Raw genomic sequence first — 17,438 nt, 5'->3', positions numbered from 1 at the left:
ACCTTTGTGGTCGAAAAAGATTTAATGTTTTTAAAAGAGCCAAACGTTTTCTAATGTGAGCAGGGTCTGATGATATGTAACATGGACTACCCATGTTATATATGTTGATTTTTGTTTAAGAAATGTGATGCCGTTTGGAAGTCGCCAGAATAATGCTGACCTGTTTGCAAGTTCTATCCGTAATTTGAAAAGTATGATTAATGTTTAAATTCACTCAACACAAGCACCTTAAAACAAAGGCTCTCGGCAATCTTGGCGGCAAAACATTGTCTGGTTTCATTGGCTTAGGTTCGAATCTCTCGTAAGGACGCATCCAATGGTAGAATCCTTTGCCGGAATCGTGTTTCAAATCTTTATACGTCAAGTATTTAGGTTTATTTGCTAATTTAGAATCCATAAGCCATTTCTAAAACAGTAAAAAAAGTTTAGGATCAAATTAAATTAATTAAAAGAAAACAAACCCAGGCAAAGAAAATCAAATAACCTCAGTCTCTGTGATATGAACTGGTGTGAGGATAGAGACCAGACTTCGGTGGTCTCCGAATGTATCATATTGGCTGATGGAGCACCAAGGTTGCCATCGACAGGCTTGCTTATATTGATCTAACAGCGCTCGATGCACTAACTCGGAGCACGTCAGTTCACTAACATAAAATTAATATTAATTCAAAAGGAAGTAAAAAACTTTACTATAAATTCAGATACTCAATTTCAAACTCACCGGCGCAAAACAAAGAACCTTATAGTTTTTGCTAGATAAATCTCCCTGCATTTGCCATGGGACATTACTGAACTTTCTGATTTACCATCGACAGTTTTCTCTTCTATATTTTCTAGATTTTCATCGATAATGACAACTTCTTCGGGATATACCGCGTCGGATGAACATGCCTCATCGACTAAAGTAATCCCTCCTTCTTCGTTCACTACTATATTCTTACAGAATGAATCCTTCATTTTCAACCAATTCTGTTGAACTTTGGTAACACTGCTCATATCGTCCGACTTAATTTTAATATTACATGTCGTATTCGAACGACATTCCGGGCATGCTTCGTAGTCTATGTGTAAGCTTTCACCATTGAATTTAGCGATAGTATTACTGTCTAATTCAATGTGATATTGATTGTTAACATCTACAGTAACAGTCGTATTGTTTGGAGAGTCGATTGAAATTTTGCCGTTAATTTTATTTATAGTAACTGTTGTAAAATTAGGATGCTCAATAGTGTAAATAATTTGTATGGCAACAAAACCATCTGAACGTTCTTTTTTAGTTTCCTCTTCGTTAAACTTTTTAGATATAGATCCAACGTCACTAGTATTATATGCATATTCATCTAAGTCATTTTTTTGCGAAATCGAGCCTTTCGATTTTATAGTATCTGTTTCCATGGTTTCGGTACTGAACATATCAAAATACTCTTTTTCTTCATCCGTCCACTCTGGGAAAACTTCTACCTCTTCTATGATGAAATTTGTTATAATTCTCGTACCATTTGCGAATGTTATTATTTGAACTCCATCTTTATTAAGTAGACTGTTAATCCCGTCCATGCGACGAGAGAATACTTCTCCAAGACAATAGTCGGTTGCAGTACGCGTAAGTAATTTCTCTATGTTATATGGATTATTATTAATCCATTTCTGACGAAGCCCATTCGTGTCTGTTGTTTCAAAGTCGTCAATAATCAGCTCAGATTTTGGCAGTTTATCTTCGTCGAGCTTGTCGTCTGCAAGAACATTTTTAGAGGATTTTGAAGACGTTTTACTTAGTTTATCTTTACCAACTTTTTCTTTACCCTTGCCCTTTTTACTTTTGTCAGAGCTCGTTTCACTGTGAAAATCATCTGTACCTTCAGGAACTACAACTTTTTTCTCACATTTTATGATTTTAATATAAGATCCGCCGGGTCTTAGTACTTCAATTTTTCCAGTTCTATGAAATATTAAGACTTCGCCATTGAGGGTAATACAACGCATTTCTTCCTCAAGATTTGTTGGACTAGTTATGTAATATTGTTTGATGTGGGAAATAGTAGGAGAATTATCTTCGTGAACACTCTCAGTGATAAGGCCGTTGGGCCAAGTAACATACAGAGAGTGATAAGATCTGGTTTCAAATAGTTGAGTGAGCATTGTGCTGAGTTTAGTTGACGCAGACTTTAACATACTTTCCTTTCTTTTTGGATTATCAGATGTTGAAATGATTCGCGATGGTAATGGAACTTTGTAAGTCTGTTTCTTAATATTAATCATAACTTGGTCTTTGCAAGTAATTCGAAATGATTCACACATGTCTGTTATATCCGTACTCACTGATTCTCCCAAAGCTCTATGAACCCAGAATTCGTTACAACTATTTCCAGGTACAACATTTAATACTATATACTCCACGTTCATTGGTATAATCAAAGTGTACATGCTCGTGACCCTAGTACCGTCTTTAGAAAAATATGTTGCATCTTTCCCAAAAACTTCTACCCGTCGATCGCCTAGATCGTAGCCAGAAAATGGTTTACGAGGTATTTCAACCGTAGATCTAGAACTTGCTCCTGGAGCCATAAATGACTGCCTTAAATTTCTGGGTGTTGAAGTGGTAGGCGATTTAGTCTTTCGGCTGCTTTTTGAATCCATTTCTGAAGTAGACATTGAAGTCATTTTCTTAGTGTCAGAGGTTTCTTCGGGTGTAGTTTCCTCCATTTGGGCGATGGTTTGGTATTTCAGCGAACCTTCCATAAGTAAATCTATTTCAACCTCAGTATCGTCGACACAGGATTGAGCTGCAAAAGGATCTATCAAGTTTTTACATACAGATTGTGTTTTCAGTACAATTTTCTGGTCATATATTTTTTCTTCATTTTGTATCCATTCATAATGCTCTTCTAAAACGAAGTCAAAAAAATCTTGTAAGCATAAAGGAGTGGGCAAATGACACCGCCACTCCTCGCGAGCTATTCCATCTTTATCGTGGCTATTGAAAAACATAAGTAGTATGCAATCAGTCACTTCGCAATATTTGTAGTCGACGCAGTTAAATTTATTAAAAGCATCCAACATTATTTGAAAGGAACTAATGCCGTTAAAGTCTTCGAAATATTCGAAATCATCAATTAAATGATTAATCGGCTTACCATTTGCTATTTCAGCAGCCGATACAAGCTCACTAATGTCAGGGCAAGCAAACAAAAACTTGATTCGTTGAGCTTCTGTGTCATCACTATAAGCTAAGTCAGAATTATTTTCGCTTTTAGTCATAGATGGAAAAGATGGAGAAGTGGAACTCCCGTTTTTAAACAGTGACGGGCACTTTGGTAAAGGCTCGGCGAGAACACTTCGTTTTAAATAAACCTTCTTAAAATCAGAAATGGTCGTAGAGAGCAGATGGTGTCGTTTCAGTGAACTTCTGTTGTTGTACAATTTTCTACAAGCCAAAATGTGAATTAATCTTGTTAACTCTGCTGTTTCCACGTCTTCCCTTTCGAAACATGATAAAAGAACGTTAACATGAAAATTTATTTTTGCTTCAATTTCATCTTGAGAACGATTTTGATTTTGCCACAGTCGATGTAAAGGCATACCGAGTAACGACAACCAAACTATATTATCTAGATTGATATTACCTAAATGGAACGTGTTATATTTAACAAAGTCACCATAATTTATAATAATAGGATCTTTATGACTTTCGTATTCATCACCAAGAGTTACTCGATAGGATTTTTTATTTTCCTCTGTCTTGCAAAGCGTGTTAAATACTTCTTTTACAAAAGCTTCCGCTTTTTTTGTCTTTTCCTCTGTGTCCATGCTTTTACGTGGTTGGTTTATAGTTAAGGCTGTAGATAATGAAGATTGGCTGCTCATCTCGTCTAGTTTTTGACTTTTTGAAACAGTTTGGAGAATGCTATCTAATACAGAGAAGATGGTAACGCATTCTAGTGGCAATTCATCAATCTGTTGATGATAATATTTATTATAACGTTCATCAGCTGTTTCTTCGGGTATATCAATAATATCCATATTATCAAGGTAATGTAAATGTTGCCTAGTCAGATCTTGTAAGTCGTACATAAGATAGCACAATTCATCATATATTTTATCAGGATTTCCGGACAAATTGTCAGAATCCCAATACGGTGGAGAAAACACTACAAAGGCCGTGTTTTTGAAAATAGCAGCAGATTCTTTTTGAATTCTTAGTTGTTGTAAATCTTCCCAGAATTGTAACGATTTGTCGGCTAACAATTCAGTTTGACTTTGACCTCGTTTTGTAGCTCTAAATAAGGTCGAGGGTACTTTAGTTGTGCTCGGGTCAATTCTTACTTGCACTACTGCTGTTAATGGTATGCCAATTTGGACAAGGCATCCAGGTAGCAACGGTTCTACAAAGCCTGTTATAGCGACATATAGATTTGGCCCATCAGTGGGAAAATCATCGACGTAAACCTTGTCTCGCCATTCTTCGCCTCGCACTCTTAGTTGTGTGTTATATTTCTTACCTTCGGTAGGTTCGGGAAGCAAATCCATAGGCTCAGCTTCATCTTTCTTGCCTTTTTTGGGAGGGGGTGGAGGGTCCACTGGTTCAGATGGCTTTACACTCACAGTGCCTCTAATTTCCGTTCTGTCAACCATTGTCGCAGATTCTCTTCTCATTCCTTCTCTTACCTCCAACCTTTGGCGTTTGATAAAAAGATATTCATCTTTCATTTTCAAAATAAGATGCTTAATTATCAGGGCTTGTATATCAGGTGGTATATCTTTTTTCTCTTTAAGGTAAGCTTGACCTTCTTCAAATACACGAAGATTATCATCTTTAATTTTCTTTTCGCCCCCTAATTGATTTACCATGAAGATAGTCTCTGTTTTACAGATATTTTTTATGACAAATCTTTTTTCCTCTGCAGCAAAAATCTCAAACTTGTTCAAGTAAATCCGATCTTGGTCGCTCCCGGCTGCTTCTATGAGGATTACTTTTACTTTCCAGTTCTCTTCGTCCAACGGAGCTTCTTCTATATAAGTCCGCCAATAATTTTCGTCAATAACATTCTTTTCCTTCTTAGGTCCCATTATGGATAATATTTAATTTTCCCAATGTCGTTCCTTAGTTCAATTCAATTCAATTCTATTTTTAGATCGTTGCTTAGTTCCGATCAAAGAAAATTATAATATATATAGAATGTTACGATGTTAATAAAAAAATTATGACATAAACATGCAAATAAAAAGTCACTTGTCATGTTATTTTCTTAATCAAAATATATACTACCTTTCTAATACTTTAAAGTATGTATAGAACAATTGTAATTTATAATAATTGTATACTATGTATTTGTTTGAATTTTTCTAGGAATACTCACAACATATAAAGAGAAGGAAATCTATATCGGTACAATTCACTCCTCCGTGGGCGCAATAATTTAATATGTACTTATCTAATTTAATTTTCTTTGGATTTAATAGACAGGTGAAAGGCGGTGATAGGCTATCTAGGAGTGGAAAGTAATGGAATATCTACAGGTTTAAAGCCATAAGTATACTCTTTTTCTAAAGTTATGTGTAATTATCACTTGCTTTAACGGTAAAAAAATCAATGTGAAGAAACCTGTATACCTGAGAAGTTGGGTATAAGAATTACAAAGTATTTAAAGTCTCAACCCGCACTATACTAACTCGGTGGACTAAGGATTAAACCCTCTCAGGTTAGGAGTAGCTGGTAATATATTATTATTATTATATAGGATAGCTAAGCTCTGCTACAAAATATCCCATCTATTTTGCATTCTGAATTCCATAGAGCTAGAATACTTTACACATTTTAAAAATATATGGTTTTGAAGCCAATGTGATATGAATATAAAGAGAATTATGAAAGAATTTATATGAGAAACAAACCGATCTTCAGGCCCATAAAAATATAAAAAAAACTACGTTGGACAGAAAACTGGTATGGGCCGCACAGCAGCTTCCTTTTTTTAGAGTCGGTTATTTTAGATAAGACGCGTTCCTTTTATATTTAGTTATACTAGCAATGCTCTGTGATTAACCGGAATCATTTTAATAAAAAAAGAATTGATAAACAGTTTATTAATACATTTAATTCACATTTTGATTTGACAAAAGGAATGCAACATTCCCACATATAGTAAACCCCGTATTCATAGACGTTATTTATCTATGGACGGAACAATACTGTGATAACAAGTCTGTTTCTCAGTGCTGACGGCATGGCAGCCTTTGCAATGCATAGACAAGGGGCCGTTGTGATTGGCTAATACTGAGATACAACTTTAATCTAGTTGGCTGTCAGATATATAAAGCTGAACAAACTACAAGCTGTCAGATAAACAAGGCCGAGAAACAGACTTGTTATCACAGCAATGCTCCGTCTTTAGATAAATAACGTCTATGAATATGGGGGTAAGTATATTATTGTCGTATAAAACTATGATATAATAAGCAGCACGCTATTGAGTGGTGCTGGATTTTTGCCTGCAAATACACTTAGTAGAAAAAAATTCTCCACCATGCGGAGGTGTGCTCAAGTTGTTTGCCTTATATTATATTAAAATACATACATTGAGGATCGCAAGTCACACAAAATTAATGTAAGATAATTATAATCATTTATTCCCTTAACTATAACTATTGGTATAGGAAACACAGCCAATTATCAATAACTCTTAGCCAATATGAAACACACGAAGGGTACACAGAAAGATGGTTATCATCATCTTTCTACATTATCGACAAAACAAACAAATATATGTTGATTTTATAACCTTATCATTCAATTAATAATATATTATAATCTGTGTATTCTACATTATATAAGTTTATTGGTAACCATCGCATGGCCCATAATAAACCATAATTCATTAAAATTATGTTTCATATCAATTTTATTTAAGTGCCTGTTCTTTTATTTTTTACACATAATTCTTCAGCTTTGAGCATCTTCTTTCCATCACACATGTCATAAGACAGTGTAATTTATTTCAATGTTACCACACAATAGTCCAAGTTATGTCATAGTCATCAGATTCTGTTGTTATGTATCCAACATAGTACGCTCGCCTCCTTTTCCATCGGGGGTCGGAATACACACGGCAAAAAAGGATGTACCATTGGCACCACTGCCTACAAAATATATGTATAAAAGGCGAGAGTGTGTGTGTTGAGTAATAATATAATAGCATTTGTGATGATCCCTCCGTTTCGTGCACCCGTCATATGAAACACCTGCAATGTTTTTATAACAAAATATCGCAGGTCACTGTTCAGGCAAGAGTTTCACAATAAAATTCATTATCATGTTCATGCCTCGACGGTTTAAGGAGTGTCCGAGTTTCTCCATTGTGTGAAACTCTCCATTTACTCCAAGACTTTTCAATTCATTGAAGGTGTTAAGAGCCCACTTCGCGTCTACCAAATCGTCAGAGTCACCATGTAATTGGAGGAGCGGCGGCACTGCAAATATCAAGACATTTTTTGTATAAAAGTCATAATGAATAACTATTGTACAATCTCACCAGTGCTGGATTTTTGTTTTTTTTTTATCAATTGGCCGTAAATGGCATGGCCTAGGGAGCAGCATAGTTACAATGAGAGACCTTTTTGCATCTGCACGCATTACAAGCCAATACACAATGAATGTATAAATTCGTCATCGCCTCACACCCTCTACTGCATGTCCTGTAAGCCAGGACGATAATGGCAAATATTTAAATTACACCGAGCAATGAACTTCGGAGAGCGGAGGACCGAGCAGCGTGGCGCGCTTTAGAGGAGGCTTATGTTCAGCAGTGGACAGCTGTAGGCTGATGATGATGATGAGCAATGAACCTCGGAGAGTCTCTGGAAATGGCTTATTGCTTTTTCGTTTTGTTAAAGTCTCAATATAACCAATGTATTTCAGTGAAAAAACGGCCACGCAGGGTTTTATTCTACAGTCTATAGTTACTACAAATTATTATGATGCCCAATATGAAATAGCAGGTACTTGATCTTGTTATGCAACTGTAAAATGATATCATTATTCATTAATTCACTGTTATACTCACGTTTAGTGCCAGCATTAGCTGCCTTCAGTTCTTGGTAAACAACTGAATTTTGGTTCAGGAAAGAACTAAACGCAAAAGTGCCAGCCAAGTTTCGATCCCAACGGTAAGCTGTGTGGAGTGACAAGGCGCCACCCATGGAGAAACCACCTGCAATTATAAATTAAAAAATATAGAAATATTCTAGTAATCCTGCATCTGGCTTGCGGAGAGAAAGGAAAGACCAGTCGTGGGAAAAATTGGTTTACAGTTGATATAGCCTACCATTGCCAAAGATCATTTTCCTTTGTAAAATCTTGATATTTAAAATACTTTTTTTCTCTCTCTAGTAGACATTTATTTACTTATTTGGGTAAGAATGTATATATTCTAACTATCCAATTTTTATTTACTACTTGAATGTTTTATGTTAATTTTATTATTATTATTTTCACATTTTGATACATCAGTTATAGATTTCTTACCAATGTTCAGACATCCCTTAATGTTTTAGCTGAGAATCGTCTCTGCGGGTTCATACTAATTTTCGTCAAGTACATAGCAGCAATCAATTTATTTGATTTGTTTTACTTGTTGGCATTTAGCTTGCTTTTATTAATTGTGTTATTCTGATTTATAGAAAATATGATCTTGAAATCTTATATCTTCTTTAGTTAACCTATCTATACATAATCAACAACAATACATTAATTACACTTGGTTAAGTCGCAACGCAGTCATGATGCAGACAGCATAATGAAACATAAAACGCATTGATAATTCTTTAAAAATATACTCACCAACAATAATCCTATTGCTTGGAATCCCAGCAAGATTTTCATTTTTAATTAGTTGCCTCACTTCTTTTTCTATTTGTGCAATGGAGTCCAGCTTCTCCTTGACCTGAGGTGAGATGTCTTCTCGGTCAAACCAGACATTGCTCGGCATTCCCCCAGCAGGAGTGTAAGGCTGCAACGGAGCTGTCGGGTACAACACCTTGATGTGCGGGAAGGAAAAGTTTTTCACCATTAGCCTGACCCATTCTTTCATATCTTTGCCACATGATCCTGGAAAAGTGTTTCAATTATGTTTTTTTTTATTTTCACAATTTATTATGTATTGATTTATAACCCTACTAATATTATTAATGCGGAAGTTTGTGAGGATGAATGTATGGATGTATTGTTATTGTTTCTCTTTCACAAAAAAAAAAACTACTGAACGGATTTGGATGAAACTTTACAGTAATATTGGTTATGCATCAGAATAACACATAGGCTACAATTTATAATGATTTCTTTTAATTTGGTCATAATATAACGATACATAGAAAGTAAGTCAGAAAAACAAATTTATCCCGAAAAACACATTCACACGGGTGTAACCCCTAGCAAAAGCTAGTTAATAATAAATTACTATCTTATTAAGAATTTTGCTCAATCAAAATTTCTCATTTGAAATACACATTAGCTAGCATTGTAGTATATTTAAAGACTAATTTATTTATCTACACTTTACATACATGAAGTATACAGCTCAATTTAATACCCCAGACATTATATACCATATTTCAATGAACCTTCAGATGTTGCAGAAATTATTATATATAATATATTTACACCATATAATAATGATGATGAATAAATGTATAAAATAATAGTAATAAATATGCCTGTACTCTTTAATACCTCAATAATATGTAAATCTTGACAAATCATGTCTTTTGTGTATGTTTAAAAAAAAGTAAAGGGAGTCACTGAACAGTATAATGGAACACAAATCAATGGGTTTTTACAATTTTTTCCTGTCTGCCTGTTAATTTGTAAGTGCATATTATTGAATTTACCCATTTTCATGTCCAACCATATTATTTTGCAGCAGGACAGAGTATGAGGGAACAGAATGTAGGATATGTTTCATTAAAATTGGATATTAGAAAAAAAGATATTGTCATTTTATTATATTTACAATTTAGTATAAATAATTGAAGGAAAATAGCATGATAATCTTTTATTAAAAAATCTTAAACAAATATGTGAGTATGAGTATATTAAGCATCTGCATTGCTTTTGTAACAAAAAGTTATTATTCACTGCAAATTAATTTGAATTAAAAAAAAATTAAACAGGCAATAGGCAAAACGCATTTAGTATAAAAATAAATATTCTGTTTAATTTGCTGGACTTACCTGAGCCATGGAAAAATATTACAGTGGCAGTATGTTTTGAACCTGTGTGGCCAGTGAGGTGCATGGTGCCGAGTTTTGTTACGCTCATACTGACTGAAAAACAGACGAAACCATAGATAATACACTAAATATAGGAAGGAAAGGAGGGACGAAACATTATACAGGAGTACAAGCTTGCCTAGTTAAAGAATAAAAAAATTGCTTATTGATTCTAATAATCAGTACTGAATGCGGGTGATTCGACATTAATTAAGTCAAAAGAGTGGTAAATGACATCAACAAACATATAAATGCCGTCCATGTAGTCACTATTCATTCATGATAGCCAATTTTGATAATAGATTGACCTCTGAGTCTGACCTGCAACCGCTAGAAAACTTGTCTACAGGTTACCTCATAGTACCCAGGTTTAGGGGCCAAACTTGACTAAAATATATACAATTATGTTCTTCAATCACAACTATATAAGCACTTGATACCACTGGCATACAAAAATTTATATGTTATAAAGAAAATAATATAAATAATCTAACCTGTAGACTGAGCCCTGAATTTAAAACACGTGACGTAAATAAACTAGTGAAGGGATAAAATTATCTGTCAGTCCATCGAATAGTCAATTATTTTGTATCGAATCTTTTACTTCCTTGAATCCTTAGTCGAAGTATCTGTTTAACGTCACAAATATTGTATATCGATATTATCTGCTTTAAAAAAAAGAAACGGAATTGCTCCAATGATTTGAATCAAACAGCATTACAATACTACGCAAAAAATGAATTTTAGGATTGATACTTATTAATAATAATATAAATAATAATAAACGTTTATTATCAAAAGGTAAGTAATATTGACATCACTATACAGCGAGTCTTGAACTAAGCTTAGCTTATATCTCAAGACTCTTAAAATGTTTACTATTTTACCATTATACTTATGTTCTAGGTTGTTGACAAGTAACAGTTTATTATATAAAATATTGTGTATGCGCGCGCGCATGTGTTGTGTGTGTGTGTGTGTGTCATTGAGTGTGCGTGAGTGTATGTACATGTGCGTAGTTTTATTCACATATTATATTATAATGTTTTCAGTTTCGTGGTAAGACATGTTTCAATTTTTTTTCTTCAGTATTTGCATTGGGAATTTGTACAGTTTTTAATTTTGAACAGTTTTGCGACTTAGTTATATGTGTGGGGATGGGAGAAGGCAGGGGTGCGTCGGGCTAGTAAAACTTGGTAGTGGTATGCTCAGTACACGTTTCTCTAAAAGATTATAGTAGTCTTCCCCGTTTACGATATCCTTGTGAGTTTTTACTGTAGCACTTAGGACGAAAATTTGCCGTACACGAAGAACTTTAAATTCTTGATATAAAAATAAAAATTGATGATCCCACTGTTTGTTTTATCATATTAATAAATTACCATGTAAAATCTGTCGTTATGTAAAAATATTTGTTGGGCAACATCATCTAGGTTTTGCTCTCAGCTTTGCCCACGACAAATACCTTTAGTCAAATAAGATCCAGTATTTAGGTACTAAATACTAATACATAAGTAAGCAGGGCCGTGATCTATCTGTTCGTTCAACCGCTTTATAAATAATAATTTTCTACACAAGTGAATTTCACGAAAAATTATCAGTACAATTTTAATTTTGTTATTAGCTTTTCTACTCTAATTTATATTATACTAGCTTTTGGTCGCGATTATAATATTAGTAGGATATACCTATACAAGTCTAATAATATAACTTATGTATTATATATATTACAGTTGCACAACATATCTGTATATCAAATTTCATCTAAATCCATTGAGCCTTTTCTACGGTTATTTAGACAAAGCTCAAAACATTTAAATAGGGGACCGGCCTATGCTTGATTTTGTACATTATTCTATATGTAATGGTTAATAATTCGAAAAAGAAGCACTCCTGCGAAAACTGCATAACAATTGGTTAAAAGATGAGCGAGTAATTCATATTTAAAATATTGCAATATAACGTGCAGAAATGGGCGTGATGTGGGGATATCGCTACATCTCTTTTTTTCGCACGCGTCGTAATTCCCGATGACGTCACATGTGGATATTTCGTTTCTTTTCTGTTTCTTGTTAATTACCCCTTCCACCGAAATTCAAAGACTTATAACTTGTTGTTTTTTTACCGGATTTTAATAATTCCTTCTGTGTTATAATTTATATTATGTAAATATTTGATAATAGTAAAGAACAAAAATGAGTCCGGTACCCTATTGTGCCGTAATGTTCCGAGATCCAAATATATAATAATACTAGCTTTTGCCCGCGGCTCCGCCCGCGTTAAAGAGCTTTTCAGCCTAAAGTTTTCCGTTATAAAAGTAGTAGTTTTCCGGGAGCCTATGTTCTTCCCAGGGTCTCAAACTGTCTCCATACAAAATTTCATCTTAATACGTTGGGTAGTTTCTGAGTTTAACACGTTCAGGCAGACAGATGCAGCGGGGGACTTTGTTTTATAATATATTTTTTAGAACTTTTTAAGAAGAAAAATCCCGTCATACATTATTGTCGCATAACTTTAACCGTTTACACAGCGCACGCAACGGAAGCTCTCAAAACTAATAATTTTTCCCCGTTTTTGCGACATGTTTCATTACTGCTCCGCTCCTATTGGTCATAGCGTGATGATATATAGCCTATAGCACTCCAGGAACAAAGGGCTATCCAACACAAAAAGATTTTTTCAGTTCAAACCGGCAGTTCCTTAGATTAGCCATTACTGCTCCGCTCCTATTAGTCATAGCGTGATGATATATAGCCTATAGCGCTCCACAAATAAAGAGCTATCGAACACTAAACGAATTTTTCAGTTGAAACCGATTGTTCCTGAGATTACCCATTACTGCTCCGCTCCTATTGGTAATAGCGTGATGATATATAGCCTATAGCACTCCACGAACAAAGGGCTATCCAACGCAAAAATAATTTTTCAGTTTGGACCGGTAGTTCCTGAGATTAGCGCGTTCAAACAAACAAACAAACTCTTCAGCTTTATATAATAGTATAGATTATTACCCTCACAAACTTTTGTATATTTTATGAATAGCATGAAGGATGTAACAGTATTGATGCATTTTAACATGCCTTTTGCTTAACGAATTGCAACTTTTATGTACCCAAGTAAAAAACAAAATCCTATAAAGTTTATTTATAATTATTAATTGCAGAATTTAACTCTTAATATTAATGACGTTTTACAAATAGACGCGTCATATAGTAACAAAATGGCACATAAAAACGGCGCACTATTTGCTATAGTCACGTACCTGTACATCTATACTATTATATAAAGCTGAAGAGTTTGTTTGAACGCGCTAATCTCAGGAACTACTGGATCAAACTGAAAAAATCTTTTTGTATTGGATAGACCTTTGTTCGTGGAGTGCTATAGGCTATATATCATCACGATATACCCAAAAGGAGCGGAGCAGTAATGGCTAATCTCAGGAACTACCGGTTCGAATTGAAAAAATCTTTTTGTGTTGGATAGCCTTTTGTTCCTGGAGTGCTATAGGCTATATATCATCACGCTATGATCAATAGGAGCGGAGCAGTAATGGTAAATCTCAGGAACTACCGGTTCGAATTGAAAAATTCTTTTTGTGTTGGATAGCCCTTTGTTTCTGGAGTGCTATAGGCTATATGTCATCACGCTATTATCAATAGGAGCGGAACAGTAATGGCTAATCTCAGGAACTATCGGTTCGAACTGAAATTTTTTTTGTGTTGGATAGCCCTTTGTTCGTGGAGTGCTATAAGCTATATATCATCACGCTATGACCAATAGGACCGGAGCAGTAATGAAAGATGTTGCAAAAACGGGGAAAATTTAGTCGTTTTGAGAGCTTCCGTGCGTGCGCTGCGTAAACGGTTAAAGTTATGCAAAAATGATGTATGACGGGATTGTTCCTCTTAAAAAGTTCTACAAAAATATATTATTAAACAAAGTCCCCCGCTGCATCTGTCTACCTGAACGTGTAAAACTCAAAAACAACCCAACGTATTAAGATGAAATTTGGTATGGAGACAGTTTGAGACCTGGGAAGAACATAGGCTCCCGGGAAAATATATAGCGAGACTTTTATAACGGAAAACTTTATAACGCGGGCGGAACCGCGAGCAAAAGCTAGTATAATTATAAATTGGCTCAAAGAAGGAATAAAAAGATGCAGCATACATTCGTTGGAAAAGGAAATATATACGTCGACAGTAACGTAACAACGTTAGTGCTGCACGCTCATTGGCCGTCAAGTCGGGCAATTACATTTTTTTTTTGTTTTCGCGGAGTAAGTCCCTTATTACTACCGCCCAGTCTTCACGGGGGGCGACTGAGCTGTTATGTTGGGGTAACCGTTGCCTTACGACCCGATAATTGAAGCGGCCCGGGACTCTCGGGCGGCGGTCGGGCCGAGTCCCTAACCAATGAACCTAACCTAAGTCCCTACGCAACGGCCTACGAACTAAAATTCCGCGTTGACCCTCTTCGGCGCATAAGGGACGACTGCGGGCTTCCCCGAGACAGCAGGTCCGAGTCTTCATCCGCGGCCGCCCCTGCGCGGTGCCGCCTTGCGGCCCGTCTCCTAAATGTGGGGGGGATCCTAAGCCCCCGCGCACCGAAGGACGCTCTCAGCGTCAACGGCAGCACGAGGTCAACGCCACACTGCCGTCCATCTCGGGGGTCAACCGAAAAATGTACAAGAAATGCACAAAAATGAACTAGGACGAACAGCCCCCTGCTGCCCGCCGACGACCCCCTTCGTGGCTCCTATTAGTCGCCTCTTACGACAGGCAGGGGTTTACCGTGGTGGTATTCTCCAAACGCCCCCATTCCACAGGGTGGAAGTCGGGCAATTACCTTACTTTCGTCTTGCCAGTATTGAGCTCGGACAAAGTATCTATGTAATAAAAACATCTTAGCTTAATATAATTTGTTAGTAATAATGTATTATTATCAGATACATTACATTTTGTTTTAAGTTTTGTATTATATTTCATTTGTTGTTTGTAGTTGTATTAATTTATTGCTCAGTCCTGCACACAAATTACGTGCTCATAATCAATAATAGTGAACTATTTTTTGACCGTGTACAATACTCCGTAACATTTTATTTGAGTTTCTTTTTTCTAATATTCCACTACTTTTGTTGGTAATTAATTTACTAAATTTTTCTCCTGGAACATCTCCAATTTCCAATAAAGCTATTGATTTATGAATAAGTAATGTTATCCGTTCTTCGAAACTAAGTTGCTTGGGTTCAACAGGCGGATCCCAAATAAATTTATGTTTATTCTCTATGTTATTTTTTAATCTATGATTATGAGTTGCCAATATCGTTTCGATACCACGACCAACGTTGTATTCATTCGGAGCAGGAGTATCGCGGGCATGGGAATGAAATCGAGGCGCTCTAGAGAGAGGTCCATGAGGTACTGCAGGATAACACTTTGGTTTTTCTAATGCATATGTACACGGTCCGGGTGTTTTTACTTTTCCAAACACAGGCATCCAATCAAACCATGGTTGAAATCGGCCTTCTGATGAAAAAAAAGGAGCGATAAACTGTAAATGTCGTGATCTTTCTATATTTGTTGTTGGTTGGGGAAGATCTGCTGGACTGGGTTCACAAGGTTTTTTTTTAAGTTGTTCAAACCTTCTCGTTTTTGATTTTAACTGCCATGTTGGAACAATGCAAGGCTTTTTCATTTTTCCATTTTCATTTTCTACAGTTGTCTCATCTTTTTCATCAGTCTCAGATAGCATTTCTTCTTTAAATCTTATAGCTGAATTATTGAATGGCGCTTTGGAACATTTCATGAACTGACAAGGCTTATAACTTGGGGAGTATGTAGCTGGGCTTGGCCCAACTTCCTTCAAGGGCTTAAATCTAGTATCCTTCACTCCAAAACAAGAAGGTTCCGGAAGTCTAGCATGACAAGGTTGCTCTGGTATTTCTGCAAGATCAAAGTCTCTTCGAATCCAATAATTCGCTGGACCTGGGGCCTCATCATTTTTTTCGAAACTAAAACGTCTTGCTTTTGGACCTAAATGTTGCAGTTCATGAAACTTGGGTGATTTAACGTTATAATTTGCAGGACCCGGTAAATTTTCTAATATATTCCTTTGTTGTACCATTTCAATAAAACGCAGCTGTTTTGTTGTTTTACGTTTATAAGATCTAAAATTCTCAGCACATATTTCAAAGTCGGTGAATGGTTTTTTAAATATATCATAATCCGCGGGGCTTGGGTAAACTTCTTGGAGTTTTGTCGAGCGCTGGAAAGTTCGCTTACTCCATTTACAACCTTGATAAAATGTAGTAAAGTCATTAACTGTAACGTCATAAAAGGGTGGACTTTCATTTGTAACTTTATCTTTGATTCTCTTTATCGATCCGTCCGCTGATATTTGAAAACCGTGATCACCTTTTGAAGGTGTAGATAAACCATTGGCTAGTAACGGTGGGGGAGCAGGCCCTTTAAAAAGCCGTCTAGGTATTTTGGCATGACAAGTAACCAACTCTTCTTCTTTCTCTTCAAGAGGACATTCGCAAGGGTTTGGATAACCACATCTACATAAAAGTTCTTCTAAATCTTCTTTACTTAAAGCTTCATATGGAAACCGTGGTATTTTAGATGACATTGCGGTGCAATTGGGAATTTTTGGTTTAATTGTACCATCGTAAATAGCATGTGTCCACAATTTTATACCAGCTTGTGTATCCCGCGGTTTTGATGAATTGAATGGTACTTTGTTTAGCTTAGATTTCACACTGCTTTCATATTGATATGCACCAGGGTCATAAAAAGTAAAATACTTAGGTTCTGGAGGTAACCTAATTCCTAAATTATAAGCCATTATAAGTAAAATTCAATTTTTAGATTGTGGCTCCATCGTATAAGTAAAATGTAATTATAAAAATAAAATTTTAACAAAATTTATAAGCTTATTGACATTGTCTTGGACATTGTCAATTTATTAAGTTGTTGTTTGGTGTAGTTATTTCCTGCACTTTAATAAATACTCTTTACATTTCAATGTTATATGTAGTACAAGTAGGAGTAGTATATATTGTATATACAAACGATAAAATCAATGCCTTTTATAGAGCTTTATAACAAACTGAAATGAGGATTATTAATGAAACAAACATATTGATCTAATGAGACAGTAAAACAAGG

General features: G+C 35.4%; 3 protein-coding genes across 7 annotated transcripts in view; all 3 read right to left on the bottom strand.

Moving 5' to 3' along the window:
- Positions 1–5,235, bottom strand: part of LOC115448554 — a 30,974-nt gene extending 25,739 nt beyond the window's left edge. For both annotated transcript variants that reach the window (XR_005113191.1, XM_037443868.1), the window contains exons 1-3: positions 722–5,235; positions 485–644; positions 228–406 (exon numbers count right to left, since the gene is read on the bottom strand). Coding sequence is in view for 1 of the 2 variants with exons in the window: in XM_037443868.1 (XP_037299765.1) it covers positions 228–406; positions 485–644; positions 722–5,067 (4,685 nt within the window). In the remaining variant the exon portion in view is untranslated. The remainder of the gene's footprint in view (positions 1–227; positions 407–484; positions 645–721) is intronic.
- Positions 5,236–6,521: 1,286 nt separating this feature from the next.
- On the bottom strand, positions 6,522–10,911 carry LOC115448544 (lysophospholipase-like protein 1). Of its 4 annotated transcripts, none has more exons than XM_030175999.2 (5): positions 10,758–10,911; positions 10,225–10,317; positions 8,837–9,103; positions 8,061–8,207; positions 6,522–7,467 (listed from the first exon to the last, which is right to left on the bottom strand). In XM_030175999.2, exons 2-5 carry the CDS (start codon positions 10,310–10,312, stop codon positions 7,271–7,273), a joined length of 699 nt encoding a protein of 232 aa, XP_030031859.1. In that variant the 5' UTR covers positions 10,313–10,317; positions 10,758–10,911; the 3' UTR covers positions 6,522–7,270. The 4 variants fall into 4 exon arrangements, with proteins under 4 accessions (XP_030031859.1, XP_030031862.1, XP_030031860.1 ...); XM_030176002.2 differs by lacking the exon at positions 10,758–10,911 and adding an exon at positions 10,618–10,745; XM_030176000.2 differs by lacking the exon at positions 10,758–10,911 and adding an exon at positions 10,585–10,733.
- A 4,313-nt stretch (positions 10,912–15,224) lies between these two features.
- Positions 15,225–16,899, bottom strand: LOC115448543 (sperm-tail PG-rich repeat-containing protein 2). The gene has a single exon (XM_030175997.2). The coding sequence runs from the start codon at positions 16,897–16,899 to the stop codon at positions 15,316–15,318; it is 1,584 nt and encodes a 527-aa protein (XP_030031857.2). The 3' UTR covers positions 15,225–15,315.
- Positions 16,900–17,438: the final 539 nt, after the last annotated feature.

This window comes from Manduca sexta, chromosome 27, assembly GCF_014839805.1.
Source record: "Manduca sexta isolate Smith_Timp_Sample1 chromosome 27, JHU_Msex_v1.0, whole genome shotgun sequence".
Taxonomy (NCBI): Eukaryota; Metazoa; Arthropoda; class Insecta; order Lepidoptera; family Sphingidae; genus Manduca; species Manduca sexta.
Note: the sequence above shows the minus strand (reverse complement) of the source record. Positions and strands in the feature narration are given on the sequence as shown.

Coding starts and splice junctions, on each gene's coding strand:
- LOC115448544 (XM_030175999.2), bottom strand. CDS start 10,312: ATGAGCGTAACAAAACTCGGCACCATGCACCTCACTGGCCACACAGGT. Junction 8,208..8,836: donor AAGCAATAGGATTATTGTTG/GTGAGTATATTT, acceptor TTATAATTGCAG/GTGGTTTCTCCATGGGTGGC. Junction 7,468..8,060: donor AGCTAATGCTGGCACTAAAC/GTGAGTATAACA, acceptor TGATATTTGCAG/TGCCGCCGCTCCTCCAATTA.
- LOC115448543 (XM_030175997.2), bottom strand. CDS start 16,899: ATGTCATCTAAAATACCACGGTTTCCATATGAAGCTTTAAGTAAAGAA.